Source organism: Tachysurus fulvidraco, chromosome 5 (genome assembly GCF_022655615.1).
Source record: "Tachysurus fulvidraco isolate hzauxx_2018 chromosome 5, HZAU_PFXX_2.0, whole genome shotgun sequence".
Lineage (NCBI taxonomy): Eukaryota > Metazoa > Chordata > Actinopteri > Siluriformes > Bagridae > Tachysurus > Tachysurus fulvidraco.
Genome location: NC_062522.1, coordinates 10,573,396 through 10,589,164, shown reverse-complemented (window position 1 = coordinate 10,589,164; position 15,769 = coordinate 10,573,396). Strand labels below are relative to the sequence as shown.

Sequence of the window (15,769 nt, the reverse complement as noted above, 5' to 3'; positions counted from 1 at the left end):
TATTTGGAGTATATAAAAAAATGATATCGAACCTCGCTTCACATTTGGAGTTATGAGTCTCCCGTAGCTGACATGCAATATTAAAATGTTTCCCATCCTCCCTCTTCGTAAGCACTCACACATTGTATGCTCTATATCTATATCCTCTCTAACATCACCTCATTTATCTCCTCACTCACACCCTGGTTAAGTGAGTCCCGAGCCTCACTTCATCTGAAAAGTGACACTCGGGCATGACAGCCAAAAGTGTGCTAAAGCACTCTGGGGGAATAAACATGTCAAGAAGTAAGGAGGGTCGAGGAAAAGAAGGGAGGAGTGTGTAGAGAGAGGAGACAACCCGTGAGAGAGATTCTCTCATTCATTAAACAGAAGGCTCCATGTCTCCAGCCTGCTGTTCACACTGCGGCTCTCTCCGCCGTCCGCAGCACTGTTTAGACAAACTCGCACACGAGCGCACTGAGCTTCGCTGCTGCAGGATAAAATGCAACAGATGAATGGAGTGAACTAAATTAGGCTAATCCTAGCTGGAGGAAGCAGGAACGCAGAAGAAGATACACGGCAAAGGAACGACCCCAGAAACCAGAGCGTCTGCCGATCACTGCGGCAACGACGGGTGTTCTGCAGAACTACTTTTAAATGTTTGTTTTAAACTCACTTATAATGAAGAGCATTTAAAGGAACAAGGAACAAATGTTTTATTGACTTAATGATATGCCAAAGATTCATTTGTGCTTTTGTAATGTTTTAAAACATTTGCTTTTAGAGTTGTAATGCGACCCTTTTTAGGATTACAGTGGCCTTTAGACTCACTTTTAAAAGCTCATTACAATTCATAAACTAATTAATAATCAATTATTTACCGACTTAACAAAACAGAAAAATGATCAAAAACTGAAAGCTCATACGCACTACAGCAAAACCACACACACACACACACACACTACAGCAACACCACACACACACACACACACACACACACACACACACACACACTACAGCAACACCCCACACATGGGCACTACAGCAACACCAAACACAGGCGCACTACAGCACCACCACCACACACACACACACACACACACACACCACAGCAACACCGCACACACACACACACACACACACACACTACAGCAACACCCCACACACGGGCACTACAGCAACACCCCAAACACACGGGAGCACTACAGCAACACCCCACACATGCACACTACAGCAACACCCCAAACACACGGGAGCACTACAGCAACACCCCACACACGCACACTACAGCAACACCCCACACACGCACACTACAGCAACACCCCACACACGCACACTACAGCAACACCCCACACACGCACACTACAGCAACACCCCACACACGCACACTACAGCAACACCCCACACACGCGCACTACAGCAACACACCAAACACACGGGAGCACTACAGCAACCCCTCGCAACACACACACACACACAATACACTCGCATCCACTATGGCAAAATTACAAACACAAATCATACACAACAGCATTGCAAAATATAAAATAATGAAAACACACTTGCTGACTGGAGAATGCTTATTGTTCATTCAGACAAATGTAGTAAAAGTGAATAAAAAGGCAAATACAGAAATACAAAGAGAGACATCATTATATATCTTTCCCAAAAAAAAAAAGATTCTCCCTAAAATCTGACATCATGTATCCCTTCAAAACTGCTGCCATAGCAGCATGCTCCGTGTGTGCGTGTGTGTGTGTGTGTGTGTGTGTGTGTGTGTGTATGTACACTGTTGCACTCACCAGAATTAAGGTCTCGTCCAGGATTGAAAGCTCGACTGTTGACGTTGGGGGACAGTCGGTCACAGCTGATGGTTTTTGACACATTCGTGTTAAAATTTCCATCAAACCTGCAAAGAGAATAAAGAATAAATACACAGAAGCAGCATTATACTATTTTATATAGCATTATACTGTATTATATTATACTCATGTGCACTGCTGGGACACGTGAGATCAGACACGATGAACACGACTGCATTAACAAACCATTCAGAGTTTTTAGAAATTGACAAAACTTTAATCAACTAAAAATATCAGCACTGATTTAAAAGTCTGACCTCAGTAATGATGACATTTCTATTTCATCAGTCAGCCTAATTCTGAGAATGCACTACAGGAACATGGCTCTAAGTGTTGAACTCTGGGCCTGTTTTTGAGCCTTATGCTTGAAAACGACATGCTCAATTTAAAACGAGTCTCAAGGTATAGAATTTCCCTTCAATCGTAAAAAACTACAAGGTTTATTTGAATAATTCTGGTACTTAGAACGTCAGTAAGTCGGAGAAAGAGCAAATAAGTAAATAAATAAATAAACAAACAAACAAACACAAAAATATATATTAATAATAAAAATGATGATGATGATGATGATGATAATAATAATAATAATAATAATAATACACAAAATTAAACAATAATCTACAAAATCAGGGGTTTTTTTGTGTGTGTGTGTAACACGTAGAGGCCGATTATTTGACGCGTCATTTTATGTTTACGCATTTTTTCCTGTCTACGCATTTATTTTATGCTTTTTTCCCCCCTGTCTGTTCATTTAGCCGCTTGGTGTTGGAATTGTGTTTTGTTTAGGTGGAAATGGTCTTCCCTGTACCTCTGCTAGCCTGCATGTGTAGATACATTTCAGGCTTTGCATGCTTCAGAAAGGGTTTATCAGAAGTCACGCACTACAAAGATCAGCGGATGAAGTGCAATCGGATAGAAGAATCCCTATCAGATAAGAACTTCATTCATCCTGGCAAATATAACTACACCTTAAAAAAAACCTTGTGGACATTAAAAGCTATTTTTTTTTCAACTCCATCATTTTGGCTTTTAGTCAAAGTTAGAATAAAAAATTTGACTATTCTCCTGGCAGATACAGAAATAGATATAAATCTGGAGCAGAAGCCTCTTAAAGAAATATTTTAGATGGAATTCACCATCCAAACCAGTCATAATCCTGATTGTTATTACTGCATTTTATTACTCTGACTGATGGACCACCCAGACAAACATGACTGATGGACGCAGGAGATCTCAGGCATTTCTGTCTAAACTCTCTGCAAAGAAAAAAAAAACTAAACAATACGTTATTATTAAATACGTTTTAGATTTTTTTTTTAGCCATTTTTGACAGCTATATAAAACTCAATACTGTAATTTTGGCCTTCAAAGCTTAAAATTTTGAATTATTACATATTTTAGACCTTAAAATACCTGAATAACTTTATATGTTGTAATGATTAGTTTTTGATCGAAAAAAGCCATAAAAATCTGGATTTAAAATACAAAAGTTCAGTTAAGGTTCACATTGAATATCAAAATGGGGAAAAGTGAACATCTTTGAAAACAAAGCATGTGGTGAATGGCAGGTCTGTAGGAATCACCTTTTTAAAGAGAGCTCAGAGGATATGTTTGGAGTGTTTGTAACACTGTTTGGAGCTGAAGGGAAGGTTACAGTAACTCAAATAACCACTCAGTACAGCCACGGTGAGCAGAAAAGCATCCCAGAATGCAGTCTGAGGCGGAAGAGCTATAACAGCATGTGGTGTTCTACTTCTGGCAACAGGAACATGAGGCTATAGTGGGTACAGACTCACTAAAACTGGACAGTAACAGAAGGGGAACATTTTACTCTTCACTGTCGTACATGATCTGAATTGAAGTTCTTGACCTGTATATGTGTGAATTTCTGAACTGCCACAAAATTAGCTGTTTGGCTAACTGCATAAATAGATAATGGAGTTTCTATTAAAGTGGCCAGGCCACGTTCACACTGCAGGTAAAAGTGGCCCAAATCTGATTTTTTTGGGGTCAAGTGACTAGGTCAGACTTCTTCAGGAGTAGTGTGAACACTCAAATCTGGCCCAGATCTGATTTTTTTCAAATCAGATTTAGACCACTTCCATATGTGGTCCTGAATCAGACCCAAATCTGATTTTTTCCAATGTGGCCACAGTGTGAACAACCAAGGCGGATTTGATGCGACTTTTGCGTCAATATACATCGACATTCGTCACAATTAGGTGAAAACGTGACACAAACGTGACTGGTAACGTGGGTGTTAAGAATGTTATATAAAGTGGTTATGTGAACCAGCTCATAATGTTTGCATTGAATACATCACATTACAGCATTACATATTATGTTCGCTTGCACCAGATGATACAATACTTCCTCCATAACCTCACCAACTTTTTAGTGCAACGGCGTGCTGCGTGTGACGTCATTGTTATTGTTTGTGTGTGCATGCGGGTCAGTTCGAAACAGAAAACAGTTCACTCTGGTATCTGATATAGGCCACATTTTAAAAGGTAATGTGAACAGCCAAACAAAAAAAATCAGATCTGAGCAAAATATCCGAATTGAGCATTAAGACTTGCAGTGTGAACGTGGCCTTAGAGTGTGACATATGCATGATAGGAGAACAGCAGAGTATGGTCCTGTAACACAAATGTTCCTCAGCTGGATGAAATTAGTCATCAGGCAGACGTACACAAACTAAGAGTGTAACCTAAACCCTGTTTTAGGGATCAATCCCAGCTGTGAGTGAGAGTGTTTATTCACAGCACACTGACTCTATGTGTGTGTGTGTGTGTGTGTGTGTGTGTGTGTGTGTGAGAGAGAGAGAGAGAGGAGGGAGAGAGGGTAAGCGAGAGAGAGAGGGAATGTGTAAGGGGGAAGAGAGTGTTGAGAGGGAAAGTGAGAGTGTGGGTGTGTGTGAGAGTAAAAGGGAGGGGGGAAGGAGAGAGGGGGGTATGTGAGAAAGAGTGAGAGTGAGAGAGAAAGAGAGAGAGAGAGAGAGAGAGAGAGAGAGAGAGAGAGAGAGAGATATGGCTATTTACAGCTGTTACTTATTGTACAGCTCATCTAGTTTCACTCTCATCTTCTTGAAACCGTGTTCAGGAGACTTTAGTTCGGTCATCTAATCTGCAAAAATCACTCCCAGTCCTGACTTTCAGCTTTTGTCATTATTGCTTCATGCCCTGCACCATCAACAACCCCTTCTGCCACCTTAAACGAGTACCGTCTGTCTGAAATCATCCTAATTCTCCCTTCCGTCCTATTTAACACTCTTGTCCTCCGGCGACCCCCCCCCCCCCTCCATCCGGCTGCCTCGTGATTGACGGCTGCTGTGATGTGCTTTGAACTTCAGACATTTAATTCCCACCAGGCTCTTGCCATTACAATTCTCCTTCAACACACGTTTTATGAGTAGGGAGCTAGGCAAATGTGGCAGATAAAAAAAAAAATAAAAAAATCTAATAATAATAATACATTTGCAAACACTTTGAAATGAACATCAGAAATGAGTGGAGAGGAGGAGGCAGAGAGGATGCTGGAGCAACAGACAGACAGACAGACAGACAGACAGACAGAGCTCCTTTTTCTCCTCTGTCTATGATTAAAACTGGATTTGCAAATGAGGTGCTAAATAAAACATGCACGAATGCAGGGAAGAAAAAGACTGCAAAAAGCCCTGAATCGAGCATTGGTTAAAACGAGTAAACAATACCTGACAGTTATGGATCACATTAATGCATCGTGTAATATAATATAATACATATTTGATCATTTTGTTCATCATTTTGTTGTCTCCAGTACAAATCAAACTTCTTAATATGAAACATCCTTTGCTGAAACATTTCTATCCTCATGGGTGTGGTCTTTTCCATGGTAACCCCTGCCCCCAGTCACTGAATGGTTTGATTGGTAGAATGATGTAATACAAATGCTATGACCTTTACAGTCACCGGATCTGGGTTTGTGATGACACGTTAGACTGCACTATTCATCACCATCAGCACAAAATACAGAATAGTTCTATAGTCTGTTTACAAGATCACACTACATTTACATCATTTAGCAGACGCCCTTATCCAGAGCGACTTACATTTTATCTCATTTTTATACAACTGAGCAATTGAGGGTTACGGGCCTTGCAAAGGGGCCCAGCAGTGGCAGCTTGGTGGACGTAGGAATCAAACTCACAACCTTCCAAATGGTAGTCCAACACCTTAACCACTAGGCTACCACATCCCTATTTACCCTATTAGACTATTTACCCTGAGTGTAGATAAGATTATTGGTACATGGACATGGCCAAATGTTTGTGGACACCATGATACATATATGTGATTTAATCCCTTAGTAATCCATGTGTTCATTGAGCTCTATACATTATACATATCAACTTCCAACTTTGCTGCATGTGTGTGATGGTCAGATGAAGACAAACCTTGCATTACAGTGTACATAACACACAAATCATGCTGACATCATTAAGTCTGTCTTCCAGCAGAAACTGATTTCTCTCAGGTTTTAAAGTGACAGGTTTTCACAACTTTGTGCGAAACTACACGATTGCATGGACACCTAATAGTGAAAGATCACCATACACTAATTCCCCCAAAGGCCATGTCTCAATCATGCTTCCATCCTCATTTAGCAGCACTGGATTTGGTGATATGATCAAGTGGCCTGGGGCATGACTCCAATGCCAATATAAAGCACGAGCAGCTCTGGAGATAAGAGTTATACGGCATCGACTATTTCTCACTAGACTTTAGTGCAACCAGAAAAAGAATGTGTATATGAGAGAGAGAGAGAGAGAGAGAGAGAGAGAGAGAGAGAGAGAGAGAGAGAGAGAGAGAGAGAGAGAGAGAGAGAGAGAGAGAGAGAGAGAGAGTGAGTGAGTGAGTGAGTGAGTGAGTGAGTGAGTGAGTGAGTGGAATGAGTGAGTGAGTGGAATGAGTGAGTGAGTGGAATGAATGAGTGAGTGGAATGAGTGAGTGAGTGGAATGAATGAGTGAGTGGAATGAGTGGAATGAGTGAGTGAGTGAGTGAGTGAGTGAGTGAGTGAGTGAGTGAGTGAGTGAGTGAGTGAGTGAGTGAGTGAGTGGAGTGAGTGAGTGGAGTGAGTGAGTGAGAGAACTTATAAGAGAGTGAATTGCAGCCAAGAATATTTATTTCTGAATACCAAGAATGTGCACCCTCATCCCTTCAGGTAAAAAAGAGAAATGTGATTAGGTTTACAGGATACAGCTTCATCAAAACCAAACTGACAAGAGCTAATAAACTCCTGAGAGAAAACATTTCAGACTGTGCTATACCATCAAGCAGTTTGTGAGGTCACAATACAGACCAAAATATGCTAATGATTATTATAATGAAGCAGGCAAAAATCATCACTCAGCATAAGCACTCACGGAGTTCAAGTAAGTAATGAATAAGTGGTGTCTGTTATGGTATATAGTAAGGCATTGGTATGGTATATAGTAAGGCATTGGTATGGTATATAGTAAGGCATTGGTATGGTATATAGTAAGGCATTGCTATGAGCATGGTGTAGTCAGGGTTGGGTGGCAAGAGCAAGCTTGGGTTGGCGTGAGGACAGGAAACGGTTCCAATACGAGCAATACGATAGTCCATTCAGTACGCTGGTCAGAATTCTTCTTAAAGTAGGACCAGCAACAGAAAGTAATAACAATAAAGCCAGTATATATTTTCACGACCACTAATGGTGCAGTGTTGATTCGGAGGTTTCCTAAACAGCAAACTTCAAGTTCTATTGGTTTGTCTTTTTATGGTTGCTCTGAAAATGAAGAACTAATTGGATTTGAATGGACAATATAAATGGAGTCTTCAGGTTGGCTTTATTCTGTGAAACAAATGTGCTAAAAAAAAAGAAAATTATTAAATTCAGCATTTGGCAGACGCCCTTATCCATTAAATCTATAGCATTGAATACATTAATGCTGGCTCACAAGGTTACATTCTTAAGATACCATGAGTTTAAAACATTTGTTCAAAGTTACAATGAAAAAGTGTCAAAGTTTTTATTTTTTATATTGCAAAAGATAGGAAAAGAAGTGCTAGTTGAAGTGTTTCCTGAAGTGTAACATGAGGGTAAGGCAAAGCTCTCTATTTACCAGTTGATCTACGTTCCTACCCTCACCTATGGTCATGAGCTTTGGGTCATGACCGAAAGGACAAGATCCTGGATACAGGCGGCCGAAATGAGTTTCCTCCGCAGGGTGGTTGGGCGCTCTCTTAGAGCTCGGTCACTCGGGAGGAGCTCAGAGTAGAGCCGCTTCTCCTCCACATCGAGAGGAGTCAGCTGAGGTGGCTCGAGCATCTTTTCCGGATGCCCCCTGGACTCCCTTGAGAGGTGTTCAGGGCATGTCCAACAGGGAGGAGGCCCCGGGGAAGACCTAGGACGCGCTGGAGGGACTATGTCTCTCGGCTGGCTTGGGTACGCCTCGGAAGAGCTGGAGGAGGTGTCTGGGGAGCGGGAAGTCTGAGCGTCCCTGCTTAGACTGCTGCCCCCGCGACCCGGCCCCGGATAAGCAGTAGAAGATAGATGGATGGATGGACATGAGGGTAAATATGATGATGAATATCAAAATAAAAATGTTTGCAAGTCATACTGAGCATTGGAAAAAAATAATTCAATGCATGCCTTTACAATGCTTAAAAAAATCAATTAATAAAAAATTGTCACAAGGTGACAGAAGTGTTTCTGAAAGTTGTCTGTAAGATACAGATACTGACAAGAGGCCTATTCAAGCATCCATCAGGAAGAACTAAAAATTCCCATCGAACGTAAAAGATAAGAACGCATGGCTTCGGGCTGGCCTCGTGTCTCAATCTCATGGGTTATTAGTTTGTGACACAGCTGGATTATAGCCAGTAAAAGCAGCCATCGTTGGGGATCGCTGCATGATTAAGGCATTCTTTACATTTTAACCAGAGGTCGGAGCACGCTGGAAAACACACAGGCTAGATAAGTAGCAAGCACATGACATTGATACAGTGTCAATCACTTGCAGTTTTATCTGCAAGTGAGAGCAAAAATGACAGCTGAAAGAGGCTTAGATGAACGATGGGGAGCCAGTGGGATTGTTTACAGTATCGGCATCGCAAGTTTCTGATGAAAAAGCGTAAAAGACCAAGATTTCATCCTTTTACAAGAAACAGTATACCATCAAAAATGGAGGTTTTTTCTTTTGTTTTTTTAAGATGACCCAAAGATTCTTTACAAAACAAAATGTTTTTCCTCAGCAGAATCTGCTCTTTTTTTGCACCTTTATTTATTCATTCAGTTTTATATCTTTTTTATCCAGTCTTTTCTGCGTACCTCGTGTTTCACCCGTAAAAACTAAAAAACATCTGTAATATATGTAGATTGAGTAAAGTTTTGTGCACTTGAGCTGGGATTATCTGTCATTATTTAAAGTTTATTGTAGATCAATGATATTTCAGCTTTTAGTGTAATCAGCATGGCTCGGTTACCTCTCCTGCATATTTTATGGCTATATAAATGTCACAGTTAAAGCCAGTACAAATTCACCTCCGACCCACAACTGAGGGACTGCGGTGCTGGTTCTGCTGCTCAGGGCTGGTGGAGAATTTTCCAAAACTGTCACAGTGAGAACTGCAAATTTTCACAAAGTGGTCCAAGAGTCTGGGAGTGTTTATGGAAAGCCTTTGAAGTTTTAGGAGCAATGTGCTATCAGACGATTCTGTCTAATGTCATGCTCCCGCTCTCTCCCTCCCTCTCTACAGCTTACTTTTACCCTCTCACAGTCACACACACAGACACTCACAGTCACACACACACAGACACTCACAGTCACACACACAGACACTCACAGTCACACTCACTCACTCACTCACACACAGACACTCACTCACTCACTCACACACAGACACTCACTCACTCACTCACAGACACTCACTCACTCACTCACTCACACACAGACACTCACTCACTCACACACAGACACTCACTCACTCACACACAGACACTCACTCACTCACTCACAGACACTCACTCACTCACAGACACTCACTCACTCACAGACACTCACTCACTCACAGACACTCACTCACTCACAGACACTCACTCACTCACAGACACTCACTCACTCACAGACACTCACTCACTCACAGACACTCACTCACTCACACACAGACAGACACTCACTCACTCACACACACAGACACTCACTCACTCACACACACAGTCACTCACACACAGACACTCACTCACTCACTCACACACAGACACTCACTCACAGACACTCACTCACAGACACTCACTCACAGACACTCACTCACTCACTCACAGACACTCACTCACTCACACACAGACACTCACTCACACACAGACACTCACTCACTCACTCACACACAGACACTCACTCACTCACACACAGACACTCACTCACTCACACACACACAGACACTCACTCACTCACAGACACTCACTCACTCACAGACACTCACTCACTCACAGACACTCACTCACTCACAGACACTCACTCACTCACTCACTCACAGACACTCACTCACTCACACACAGACACTCACTCACACACACACACAGACACTCACTCACTCACACACAGACACTCACTCACACACAGACACTCACTCACACACAGACACTCACTCACACACAGACACTCACTCACTCACTCACTCACTCACACACAGACACTCACTCACTCACACACAGACACTCACTCACTCACACACAGACAGACACTCACTCACTCACACACAGACAGACACTCACTCACTCACACACAGACAGACACTCACTCACACACACACAGACAGACACTCACTCACTCACACACAGACAGACACTCACTCACTCACACACAGACAGACACTCACTCACTCACACACAGACAGACACTCACTCACTCACACACAGACACTCACTCACTCACACACAGACACTCACTCACTCACACACAGACACTCACTCACTCACACACAGACACTCACTCACTCACACACAGACACTCACTCACTCACACACAGACACTCACTCACTCACACACAGACACTCACTCACTCACACACAGACACTCACTCACTCACACACAGACACTCACTCACTCACACACAGACACTCACTCACTCACACACAGACACTCACTCACTCACTCACACACAGACACTCACTCACTCACTCACACACAGACACTCACTCACTCACTCACACACAGACACTCACTCACTTCACACCACAGACCAGGACACTCACTTCACCTCACACACAGATGACAACTCACTCACTCACACACAGGACACACTCACTCACTCACACCACAGACACACTCACTCACATCACACACAGACACTCCACCTCACTCCACACAACAGGACAACTCACTCAATCCACACACAGACACTCACTCACCCACACAGACACACAGACACTCACTCACCCACACAGACACACAGACACTCACTCACCCACACAGACACACAGACACTCACTCACCCACACAGACACACAGACACTCACTCACCCACACACAGACAACTAACTCACAGTCACACGCAGACACTCACTCACTCACACACGCAGACACTCACTCAGCTCACACACAGGACCCCACTCCCACTCACACACATACCCACTCACTCACACACACACAGACACTCACTCACTCACACACAGACACTCACTCACACACAGACACTCACTCACACACAGACACTCACTCACTCACACACACACAGACACTCACTCACTCACACACACACAGACACTCACTCACTCACTCACACACAGACACTCACTCACTCACACACACACAGACAGACACTCACTCACTCACTCACACACACGCAGACACTCACTCACAGTCACACACGCAGACACTCACTCACAGTCACACACGCAGACACTCACTCACACACGCAGACACTCACTCACTCACACAGACACTCACTCACACACACACAGACACTCACTCACACACACACAGACACTCACTCACACACACACAGACACTCACTCACACACACACAGACACTCACTCACACACACACAGACACTCACTCACACACACACAGACACTCACTCACACACACACAGACACTCACTCACACACACACAGACACTCACTCACACACACACACAGACACTCACTCACACACACACAGACACTCACTCACACACACACACAGACACTCACTCACACACACACAGACACTCACTCACACACACACACAGACACTCACACACACACACACAGACACTCACACACACACACACACACACACAGACACTCACTCACACACACAGACACGCACACACACACACAGACAGCCATCACACAGACACAGACACAGGTCACACAGACCACACAGTCACAGTCCACACAGACACAGACACAGTCACACAGACACAGTCCACAGACACTCACACACACAGACACAGTCAAACAAGACACCTCACCACACACAGACACAGTCACACAGAACACCTCACACACAGAACACTCACACACAGACACTCACACACAGGACACTCTCACACACAGACACTCACACACCAGACACTCAACACCCACAGGACCTTCACTCACTCCACACCCAACACACACGGACACTCACACACACACACATCACACAGACCACTCACACACCAAGCACACACACGACCCACTCACACACACACACACACACACAGACACTCACACACACACACACAGACACTCACACACACACACACACAGACACTCACACACACACACACACACACAGACACTCACACACACACACAGACACTCACACACACACACACAGACACTCACACACACACACACAGACACTCACACACACACACACAGACACTCACACACACACACACACAGACACTCACACACACACACACAGACACTCACACACACACACAGAGACACTCACACACACACACACAGACACTCACACACACACACACAGACACTCACACACACACACACAGACACTCACACACACACACACACAGACACAGTCACACAGACACAGTCACACAGACACAGTCACAGTCACACAGACACAGTCACACAGACACAGTCACAGTCACACAGACACAGACACAGTCACACAGACACAGTCACAGTCACACAGACACAGACACAGTCACACAGACACAGTCACAGACACTCACACACACAGACACAGTCACACAGACACTCACACACACAGACACAGTCACACAGACACTCACACACAGACACTCACACACAGACACTCACACACAGACACTCACACACAGACACTCACACACAGACACTCACACACAGACACTCACACACAGACACTCACACACAGACACTCACACACAGACACTCACACACAGACACTCACACACAGACACTCACACACAGACACTCACACACAGACACTCACACACAGACACTCACACACAGACACTCACACACAGACACTCACACACAGACACTCACACACAGACACTCACACACAGACACTCACACACAGACACTCACACACAGACACTCACACACAGACACTCACACACAGTCACACAGACACTCACACACAGTCACACAGACACTCACACACAGTCACACAGACACCCACACACAGTCAAGGACTGTGTCTAAGGTCTTTACCACCAGTCATAGATCATTGGCTGAGCTTAGTGAGGAGAAATCGCAGACCAGTGACAGTTGATGGACTAGTATTTAGATCCAAAAGTCCAGCAAATGAAGCACATACTGTAGAAAAAACCAGACATTTACTGACACCACACTTACACAAGCATATTAGATTCTTGTAACACTAGCATCCTTGGCTATATTGAATTTTACTTTCTTTTCTATCTGTTAACCTGTTCACGAATCTGCTTCTCTGACAGAAATGTTCCTAGGAAACTAAAACAAACCCAAACAGTTGTGAGTTCCTGAATCGGTTCCTGCAGTGGAACTTGGTTAACACTCACTTTGGCACTCTCATACTTAATAATAATAATAATAATAATAATAATAATAATAATAATAATAATAATAATAATAATAATAATAATAATAATGTCTATTGGGTATAGATAAGTTTGCAGCATGTGAGAGCTGAACTCGGATCTGGTGAACTGCTTCTACAAAACAGACCCAGTGCACAGAGTATAGCAGGTCTCAGTAAAGTCTGAGTGTAGTGAGAAAAGCATGGAGAAAGGCACAGAACAGAGAGGTTCAAGCCACAGTCATGGTGAACTCAGTGCTGTCTGGAAAGAAGGAGAATAAACCATTTCAGAAGAGGTTTATGGACCTGCTGGCGATTCATGAAATTTCTTTACTAGCAAAAAAAAAAATTAAGAAATAAAAAAATCCCATTTAGAATGTCATCAGTGATTATAGTAAAGGAGCTGAGGGAGGCTCAGTGTGGGAAACATGCTTGATAATGAGATGAAAGAGATGGCTAGAGAAAAAAATAACTGAATAAAAATGTGGAGAACAAAGTGAGAATGAACATAAGTGCAGAGAGAGGGTGAAAACAGCAGAGAGAGAGAGAGAGAGAGAGAGAGAGAGAGAGGATGAGATTTAAGAGATAACTGTGGAAACTCTGCAAGCTGCTCTCATTGAGATTAGGCTTGAAAGCACAGAGCATCTCGTCTCGATTTTAACAGTGCCTCTGTGTTCGAGCTTCCTCTAGAGATAGGACGCTGCTGACATTTAAACACACTGTGGTGTGTGTGCGTCTCCGTTAGCTAGAAAGCTCAGAATCCATCTGTCCAATTACAGCTTGGTCCGCTAAACGATTTAACACACACCATGAAAACCATTGGAGGAAATGATGTAATCCCATTCTAGCATCACTAAGAGATATGCGAAAACATAAAGGTGTGTGTGTGTGTGTGTGTGTGTGTGTGTGTGTGTGTGTGTGTGTGTGTGTGTGTGTGTGTGTGTGTGTGTGTGTGTGTGTGTGTGTGTGTGTGTGTGTGTGTGTGTGTGTGTGCGCGTGTTTTAGCCATTTTCAAGGACTACGAAGACCAAAAATGTCAGAATTCCATCAAACTCCTTCATTAAATAGCTGCAGTAATTGCTGTCAGTGGAAGACAGTGTGTGTGTGTGTGTGTGTGTGTGTGTGTGTGTGTGTGTGTGTGTGTGTTGAACAACAGAAATGAGCTTCCAGAAATCCTTCACAACTCAATAGATGTGATCTGTGGGGACATAACGAGTTGTACTTACTCCATCATGGAGGGAGGGATGGAGCAGCAGTCCTGAATGTCTGTGAGAGGGGAAGTCAAGTGAGCCGTGTACGACGCCTCCACCACCTGCTTGTTCCTGTTCACCACGTCCAGGTAGCGATTAAACTTCTCCCGGATCTTCTTCGCCAACTGAAAACACAACAGAGGCTTAAAACGCACAACCCAAAAAAGCTTTCGCACTCATCCTTACGGTACCACGGAAGCTCGGGACGTTATTCAAATGCACCTCGAGTCAAGCCCAAAAAATGTATTTCCGAATGCAATACATAGCCTTTAAAAACATACTTGGAATCTAAACAGTAACCACAAGGCAACTGGTCATAAGTAAATCATTAAGACAGAAGTATATAATATCTTACGTCTTGCAGCGGTGTTTTGGTTAGATGTTGCAAGCCACGTACTCAGACTATCGATGGTCATCTCTTTCCCAGTACAACTGAACAAACAGCCACACCTGCACTGTGCTACATTATCCTGAAGCAGCAGTCAGTCAGCACAATCGGTGGACCTGAATAATCTTTACAGGTGAAGCAAAGCTGTCCATTCAGCAATGTTGGAATGAGTTGCACAACTAATTCAGTAGGACTTGTCATTTTCTTTAATGCCCAAAATACGAATATGTTGCCTTCGGGAGCGGCATTCCAAACTGTTTACTTTAGCAAGAAGGGGCTTGTTTTCAATAAGGCTAACTTTC

The 15,769-nt window shown here is 43.4% G+C and overlaps 1 protein-coding gene across 3 annotated transcripts in view; it reads right to left on the bottom strand.

The window, feature by feature from the left end:
- The window catches only part of cachd1 (cache domain containing 1), a 77,548-nt gene that overhangs the window by 29,331 nt on the left and 32,448 nt on the right, over nt 1–15,769 (bottom strand). For all 3 annotated transcript variants that reach the window (XM_027146903.2, XM_027146904.2, XM_027146905.2), the window contains exons 3-4: nt 15,056–15,204; nt 1,782–1,888 (exon numbers count right to left, since the gene is read on the bottom strand). In XM_027146903.2, coding sequence (XP_027002704.1) covers nt 1,782–1,888; nt 15,056–15,204 — 256 coding nt within the window. The remainder of the gene's footprint in view (nt 1–1,781; nt 1,889–15,055; nt 15,205–15,769) is intronic.